The sequence below is a fragment of the Thunnus maccoyii genome, chromosome 16 (assembly GCF_910596095.1).
Source record: "Thunnus maccoyii chromosome 16, fThuMac1.1, whole genome shotgun sequence".
NCBI classification, from domain to species: Eukaryota; Metazoa; Chordata; class Actinopteri; order Scombriformes; family Scombridae; genus Thunnus; species Thunnus maccoyii.
Window position 1 is genome coordinate 6057617 of NC_056548.1, and position 8888 is coordinate 6066504.

An 8888-nucleotide genomic window follows, 5' to 3' on the forward strand; every position below is an offset into this window, starting at 1 on the left:
TCTGATCCAATCAGCTCTCTCCATGCGCAACGTCAAGCCACATGGAAGGTTGGAGGCACTTTACTTGGCGCACAGAAACCCACCGAGTGCGCACAGACTCCATGGATCAGAGCAATTTGCAGCTCTGTTGACTTTTGTAGCAGCATCTCCAGAGCAGCGAGCTTGTGTAGGCAAACCCCCACACCACTCCATATTTGATCATCATGCATCTCTGAGAGGGAGGTGATCTTCTCCAGCAAGAGGAAGGAAGGAAAAAAAAAAAAGACTGATCACTTTCTTTTCGTATTGGTTTCTGTTTCTATCAAGAGATGATGTTTTCGTCTGCAGGGAAGCGTTGCTTCACGATAGAGTCTCTGGTCGCCAAAGAGAACCCTCTAACCGCTGAGGATCCCATCCGTCCGACGGCTTTAAGTTACTCCAACCCGACGACAGACGCCTTAATGAACAGTTACCAGGCTCCGCCGGCCAGATCCCTCTACCAGAGCCCGGATCTAGTGTTCCCAGAGACGGTTAACCACCCCTCCCTCACCGTGGCTCCTCACCAGCTGGGAGGTTCCCACCTTCAACATCCGCACTTCTTCGGGACGCAACACCGAGACCCGCTGAACTTCTACCCGTGGGTCCTCAGGAACAGGTTTTTCGGACACAGATTTCAAGGTGAGTGAAGAGGCAGTAATTATAGTGCATCAATATATAATAAAACTGACTTTTATTTCACTTTAGATCTTCTAATATACACCTTAGAACATTTGGATGTCTGCTCTTATTCATACATGAATAATCTGCCTTAAAATTAAACATTTTTTGCATGTAAAATGATGAGTAAACTGGATTTAGATGCACTGGTTTACTGCATAAACACACAAGGCGCGTGTGTGTAATTCTAGATAATTAAAAGCGTGCTTCAGTCTCTCCTCATTTTAATGACGACAGTTCTCGTTCATGACATTTTGAACAAGATACGACTGTTTACACTGATAATATATTTTCAACTGAACAATAAATTACAGCCACAGATAGCTTAAACAACAAGGCCACCGACAGTTTTGCAGCAGACTGCTCTCATATTTCCACTCTCGTTCGCCCTGCAGCTACTCTCTCAAAGCTACAGCCAGGAGAAGATAAGAACTGTTTTTTCCCCCTCATACAAGGAAACTCGCCCTAGGTTAGGCTACAGTTTTTTCATTTCATTCAGAAAAAAAAATCCTGCACAACAGCAGCCAGGCTATAGATGCAAAACAGATCAAATCCATGATAATAATTTCAGTATAATAGGAAGGAAAATCCAACACAGGTATTAGCAGGAAAGGATTTGAACAGAGCCTGCAGTGGTTTATTTAGACAGGAAAAAGAAGAAAGCTAAAATGGCAAAATGTCAGCGCTCTTGTGCAGGAACTACTGGCCTATAAATGCAACTCTAGTGTCTATTAAAGCATGATTACTGTTTGAGACAAATTGTAGTTTCACTCATATTTATTATTGACATTTATTGTATTACTAAAGGTCTAGAAAGAACATGTTTTTATTTGTTTATATTACAATAATAGCAGAATGATGATAACTCATAAAACTGCAAAATTATTGCTTATTTTCACAAATGTATCCTTATTACAATATAAGATAATTAATTAATATCCTACAATGACCTCTGGTGGGTTTTGTTGTAGACTTTCTCACGAGAAAGGACAAAAGTAAATATAAAAATAAAAAGTCTCCAAAAGAGAAAGACGTTTGTAATATTCAAAAATCACAGAAGTCTTCAGGAATATTTTACCATACAATAAACTTCTCATCTCCAAACATATTCTCAGCTTCACCTCTGACACCTTCCTGACAAAATCTTATGAAACAGATCTGGTTGGAAACAAATAAGTTGTCAGTTAATTAAACATGTTCACTGTTGGATATTTAGAAGTCGCTCAAACAACAGACAGTCGATCGCTTTATCTTTATTTATTCGCCGTATTCTCCAGTACTTTCAACTATTTATATTACTGTATAAATATAGACAATTTATGATGGGCTTGTTGTTATCTGTTGTGCATTTCTTCATCCGCTGGAAATCCGTTTTACGCACGGAGGTCATAAATGAATATGGCTGAATTTCTTTCAAGAGGTTAAAAAGTAACCGGCCTATTTACACACATACATAATAGACGTTATCAAAAGAATATTTTTGTTTTGTCACTCTTAACTATAGTTACAAAATGTTATCAGACTTACAATGTTTTACTGTTAGAAGGTTTTTCTATTTAGCTTTACGTGCATTAAAGAAGAGCAGTAAAAACTACCAAACACCCTTCTTTTAGCAGGACTTTTGATGACGTACTGAAATGACCCAGAATATACAAAAATTGAAATATTTCAGCTTTATTTTTGTGCAGCTAGTTCACAGTTTTATAACCTACATAGAGTAGGCTTTAATCTGCTTAAATCTGGTTAAATCTGACCTGTTTTTATTAAAATTCTAAAATCACCATTCAGAAATTTCACATTCAATAAAATTCAATGAAATCATGATGACTGTCGTGTTCTCCTGTTTCATGTTAAATACGGCCGTACGGTAGTGTGATAGTAAATAGTTTTTTCTCTCCATAAACAAATAATGTAAAACGCTCTAAAAACGTCATTATGGATTAATCACCATTTTATTATCGCCTGATGAGGTATTTATGAATGAAAAATACATTTGTGATAGAGACTAATTATGAGAGGATCCTGTGAAGGGTCAGAATATGAACGGTGGGTTAAAATGCATGAATTCACAGTGGTGGAAAAGAGGAAAAGCAGTAGAACAGAAACTTTTAATTACACTCTTTGCTTTGTTAAAACCGCTGACAGGGGGCCAGTTCAGGAATTGAGAATTGCTTCTAATGCCACTTACCAGCTAAATTAAGACTAAATTTCAGGGCAAAGTGAAGCTATTAGATTATTGTTGTTGATTAATGATAATGATAATAATAGTAGCAAATGATTTTTTTAAATTTTGCTTGACATTTGCTTGACACCACCACAGAAAACATCCTTTGGTCTTTACGCACAGTATTACACTTCGCATTAGAGTAACATTAGCCGAATTTATACTTTTAATATTGTTTCTGATTGAGTCGCCTATAATAATAACAATAACACAGGTTCAACACACTGACAGCCTATCAGCACCGTACCGTCCACTCCAGATTAGGTGTTAAAATAATATTACCTTTCAGTCCAAACTAACGGCCACTTCTTCTTTTGTCTTTCAACAGGTAATGATGTGTCCCAGGACAGCCTGCTCCTCCACGGTCCTTTTGCCAGGAAGCCCAAACGCATCCGGACCGCCTTCTCTCCGTCCCAGCTGCTCCGGCTGGAAAGAGCCTTCGAGAAGAACCACTATGTCGTCGGTGCCGAGAGGAAGCAGCTGGCGAACAGCTTGAGTTTATCTGAAACACAGGTAGGTTAAGCTAACTTTATGCTAGCATGTTTGTTTTATTGGTTGTTTGCTAATTGTTTCAAAAACAAAACAAAAAAATAACGGCTGACCTTTAAAGCACCAAAGGATACTGACAACCTTACTTTCCTTTTACACCCTTAAATCGAACCGTTGGTGTTCTCGTTACGGTCAAATATCGCGATAACTCAAACAAAACAAAAAAAAAAATGTATTATTTATTTGTACGTTAAAACCAAAACGGCGCGAATATTTCAACGTTGAGGAAATTAGCCTAATCTTTCTAATCATTTCTAATCATGGAGACAATTAATATACTGTATATTGGGGGAAATTAATCTTTTACTATTATTATTATTATTTTTGCATATTTAGCCAAAGTTGTGGCCAAAGTTAAATATATTCAAACAAAGTGGTTTTACATCAAACGTTTACCATCAAAGGTGGCATAGGCCAGATAACCCCTGACTCCTGTAATGTCAATAATAATATGACCACCATGTTGTTCATTTAATTTAAACAAGCAACATTAATGATAGCAAGCTTAACTAAAGGTCATTTTTATTTTTACTTTTAACACTGTTGACATCTGTTGGACATTTTAAATTGTTTATTTAGTTGTTACAAAGACTACAGTTATTCGATTTACAGTTTAATTGATATTTAGCCTACAAACATCTTTATAAATCATCTAAACATATTATGTGAGGGTGTATTGTAAAGTTACTGACAAAGAAAATAATAAATTAACAGTGTGAAGTTATTATGCATACTGAAAATTACTGCTAATTCATGCTGTCAGTGCAAATCAAATGCTATTTATAGACACCTTTTAAGATATAAATATTAATTAATTTGAAAAGTCCCCTCCCTCCAAGCACACCAGACATGGATGCAGTTCAATCAGTCAAAGCCTCTCTTAAAGGCGTTTAATTCATGCAAGCTATAGGATAAAGGAGTGTAAATATTATTGATGCTGAAGTTTAATGAGTCAACACTATCTGGGTGTCAATTAGGCCTAATAGGCAATATAAAGAGATATTTCCTGAGTCAGCTTTATATGGATAAATGCTGCTTGCAGGTCAAAGTTTTGTACCAGTCAAAAGTAAAAGCTTGCAATTAAACACCAATTGCACTATGCAAATTATAACAGCAGTGAACTGAATATTAATTAACTCGCACAAAGTAACAGTACAGTAGGTAAAGGAGTGGTCAAACTGAGAAAAAATAATGGATACCAAAGTAAAACACTATAAAATGCAGTGAAATTGGATTCAAATGGTCATCAAAATGAGAGATCAAATACTGCTACAACCTTCTCTTTGACTGGTGAATGAACTCTTTGGCAAGTAACTAGTCATCACTTTAATTCTCATGGTCTAAAAGTCTACTGTATCGCTGCTCTTTGAGAGTGGAAACAAGTTATTGCAATGTAAAATTAGCCCGAAGCCCGGAGAGATGTGCGAGAGGCGGAAGGTGATAATATGAAGCCGAGTGCTCTTGTTGCTATTTGAAAAATGCATCTTGGCCACATAAGGTTAGGCAGCCAAGCTCATATTCCAAGGTCATAATAGCAGCACTAGCCAATCAGGAAGCTATTTAGCACGTTGACATGCATTAATGTCATGCTCAGTCATGAATGTAAAGAGTTGTTTTAAGACTAGAGCCCTTTCTTTGATATTTAAGATTTAAATTATGATTTTGACAGCATTTAAATTCATTAAATGGATGTACATCATGTGAAAGGGGATGATGAGGTGATATATGATGCAAGGAGAAAAAAAAATAGTATAATAAGTTTAGAATTAAAAGTATAAGTCAGTGGAGGGGTCAATTAGGGAGAGACTGAGGGAGTGATTGGAGGACTAAGGTTCTTAAAAATTCTGGTGGTTATATTGGTTTGGAGTTCTTATGCAATGGTAAAAAATAAAGTTAACCACTAAACACATCGACAAGTCCACCTTGAGAAATATCCATTAGCCGACTCCAGCTCTAAATAGCATGTTGTTTACACTTGGGTCACAGACTGAACCTTTAACTCCACCGCTGAGTTCACTTCTCTGAAATGACACTACAGTCTGGTGAAATTGTCATTATTAAACCTATTTCTTCCTCTGTTTAGGTGAAGGTGTGGTTCCAGAACAGACGGACCAAGTACAAGAGACAGAAGCTGGAGGAGGAGGGACCCGAGAGCCAGCAGAAGAAGAAGGGCAACCACCACATCAACAGATGGCGCATCGCCACCAAGCAGGCCAGCTCCGAGGACATTGACGTGACCTCAGAGGACTAAAACCACGGTCCAACCTCCGACAATGCTGCCCCACGCCCCGCGTCCCCTTCTGACGCATAAGAGGACCAACGCTATTTATTATGTAATATTATTAAGTATAATTAGACACATTAGAGGAAGACACAAGGACTAAATATGTGATCACCACACATCTCTTCATCAAGGTGCTATACTCAGTGACACTGGAAAAAAAACTAAAATCTTATTTAATGACATCCATCCTGAATGTCTCTGGATGAGGAGAGATCCTTCCATCATTTATTGATCTTTGGTGTCTGACAACCAAAGATGAAGAGAAACAACGTCAACCTCTATCATAGTGTTTGTTTTTTTTTTTTTTAATTGTACATAGGCCACTTAAAAAAAAGGTTGTTTTTGAAAGAGGCTATTTGTTTCATTAAAGCTGTTTTTACCACCTGCTTAGGTCATTAACACTTCATTGCTCACCCCACCCACTCCGCCACCTGTGTACCATGTTAATTTAAATTTCTCCTCAGTGATGAGCATGTGTTGTCGCACACTTTCAGTCCGCCCAGTGAGTTGGAGCACAGGCTGGCCATAAGAACAAAACAGGAAATTAACCATGTGTCAAAGGAGATCCAAATTTATCACCCTCTGCATGATTTTATTTTTACTTGGTGACTTGACAGCCATTACGGCGCTCTGTTCTCTGTTATGTTTCCCAATGAAGCTCCTCCACAGAAGGGGGGATTCATGACTAGCTGTGCATGACTGTGGGACAGATGAGAAGCTGCAGAGACCTCTGGTGTTAGGGGCGAGTTGTGCCACATAATGAAAGCAAGTTTGCAGCTATGTGCTTCTTCTGCCATGCCACATTTGTCAACGTTGGGTGATGGATGAAGTCATGGCCTGATGTTCTTCTCCATTTGCTGAATGTTTGCAGATTTCATTAAGCTCCGTGTGTAGTATAAAACATATATAAGAACATAATTTTCAAGCAGAACATGTAATTACAAAAAAGATGTTTTAGAAATAAAAACAAAACTATTTCTCTGATGGGAAATGCTTTTGTATATTTCAGTTGTGCTTTGTACATCATGTCGACTGGGCTCGAGAATCTGGAGGTTTTCATCCCAATCAGCTATTACAGGAGCGGATTTCACTCATTTGTTCCACCTCTCCAGCTGAAGGTGCACGTGCAAATCAGTGTGAAAAATGCTGCTGTAGTGTTTGATTAGAATGAAAACCTGCAGACATTGGGGCCCCCCCTTTGCTCATGAACACTTTTTTTCCATTTTCAGGTTGCTTCATGTTATAGCTGATAAAATTCCTCCCACCAAAAAAGTGAAATTCAGGGGAAAAAAACAAAAAATGTAAAAACAAATTTGAACAGCATACACATGTTTGATGACAAAATATTTCAAAACCTCTCAGGAGGGTTTTTGGCCCCCTGATCAGGAACCACTAAGGTGTCAGGAATGTTGCAGGACAGTTGCACAGGTGTCAGGTGTGTTACCTATCGGCCGGTATTTCCTCAGAATTCCAGCAGAAGGGGGACGTAGAAATAATTCCCATCCAGAGGGTGCAACCTCTGGAAAAAAAGAGAGAAAGTAGTTACTATTGTGCTGCGGTCCTTTCACCAACCGCCTCAGTAATCACCTGTCAAAAGAAACGGAAGGAATCTCCGCCTAATGACCCCGAGGCTTTAGAGATGAGCCCTGACGTCTGACCCTGATGTCTTGTTTTGTAAGCTAAGAGGTGGAGAGACAGCAAAGAACAAGGGGGAGGAGGCGGAAAAGTAAAATACGCTGCAGTATTCTCACCTTTTTACAAAGAGCACAGGCGCACAAAATGTCAGACATCTGCAGTTGCAAAGGGGCCACATGGCTTGTTTTGAGTTTCAGGATATCCTACACTCACTGCAGGTGCAAATACATAGTAAAAAGGGGATTCAGCATTCCTCATTATCTAAATAAACAACATCAAAGGTGTATTTTAACCAGTACAGTACCTCTACGGTCATCTCCTCGAAGAGCAGGTGCGGTTTAGGCCAGTCACATGTAGGTCAGGTAAAAGGTCAGCTCGATTAACCGGAGCTGCACCTCTCAGTTGTCTGTTAAGAAAACAATTAAGAGGAAAATCACGCCTGTCTCCCTAAACACTGCGTCTCCTGTCGCCTGAGTCAGCAGAGAGGAGAGTTCAGGATGGGAACGAGAATCCGCCGTGAAAAACAAGCGTCTCTCCAGAGGAGCAGAGCGCTGCGAGGTGGGAAGAGGAGCCGGCTGATCCTTGCTGCTGCTGCTGCGAAGGTGTTGGAAGGCTGAGTTTGAAACACAGTGACTGGTTTAATCATTATTATTTGGTTACTTGTTTTTTGTGGTATGATTGAATGCTTCTGTTTTCTCAGCTAGCACTAAAAAAATTACACGTGTTTTATTGTTGGTTATGAAATTGCATGTTGAGCGATAAATCATGCAGTGTAGTCACAGTTGTCACATTGCACCGGTTTCAGTCAAGCAGCAGTAAGATCACTGAATTATAAATCCCAACCTAATTAATGATATGAAAGATTCTCATTTTAAATACTTTTGAATATGAATGTCTAAACAGTTTCTAAATAATTCAGCTCACTATGGATTGTTTCTGATATTTGAGTACAATTCAAAACTTCAGGTATATGTTGATTATTGATTTATAGTCCTGAAGATACCAGGTTACATTTCTTCTACCTAAATGTACCAAATATTGAAACCACTCAGCTAAAACTACACATTTGTTTAAGATATTCATCATTTTAAAAATGCAAAAAACATCAAGTGGTGTTTATTGAAATGAAAACTGAACTCACCATGGATTAATATGTTAAGTATAAGCTAATTATTACCATTATAGAGTGAAATCCTTCAGGTAGAGGTAAAAGTGATATTCATAATTATCAGCTTAAGACATAAAGGAAAACACTTCTGATGTACTTTATGTGATCTGCCATGTATTTTATGAATGAGGTTTTGTTTTTATTTGTCTTAGGCGGGTTGTGTGGCACAACTTCCACCCAGCATCCTCCACTGATCCTGCATGTGGCTTCTTGTCGAATTACACCACATCGCAGCCTACCGTGCTGCGTTCCCTCGGCAACCGTTCAAACATGCTAATCATACAGATCATGACAAAAGATAATACGTGTAGACAGAAAATTTGTATAAATCA

At 38.4% G+C, this 8888-nt stretch overlaps 1 protein-coding gene and 1 long non-coding RNA gene across 2 annotated transcripts in view; one reads left to right on the forward strand and one right to left on the reverse strand.

The window, feature by feature from the left end:
* LOC121880660 overlaps nt 1-3285 on the reverse strand; it is a 33829-nt gene extending 30544 nt beyond the window's left edge. The window contains exon 1 of the long non-coding RNA XR_006091619.1: nt 3203-3285. This is a non-coding gene — a long non-coding RNA (uncharacterized LOC121880660). The remainder of the gene's footprint in view (nt 1-3202) is intronic.
* On the forward strand, nt 309-5902 carry emx1 (empty spiracles homeobox 1). Its single transcript, XM_042388065.1, has 3 exons — nt 309-657; nt 3249-3433; nt 5553-5902. Exons 1-3 carry the CDS (start codon nt 309-311, stop codon nt 5718-5720), a joined length of 702 nt encoding a protein of 233 aa, XP_042243999.1. The 3' UTR covers nt 5721-5902.
* Nucleotides 5903-8888: the final 2986 nt, after the last annotated feature.

Bases quoted from the DNA above. Each gene is read 5' to 3' on its own strand.
- emx1 (XM_042388065.1), top strand. From the start codon at position 309: ATGATGTTTTCGTCTGCAGGGAAGCGTTGCTTCACGATAGAGTCTCTG. The intron at 658-3,248 runs GTGAGTGAAGAG...GTCTTTCAACAG, and splicing joins TTTCGGACACAGATTTCAAG to GTAATGATGTGTCCCAGGAC. The intron at 3,434-5,552 runs GTAGGTTAAGCT...TCCTCTGTTTAG, and splicing joins TGAGTTTATCTGAAACACAG to GTGAAGGTGTGGTTCCAGAA.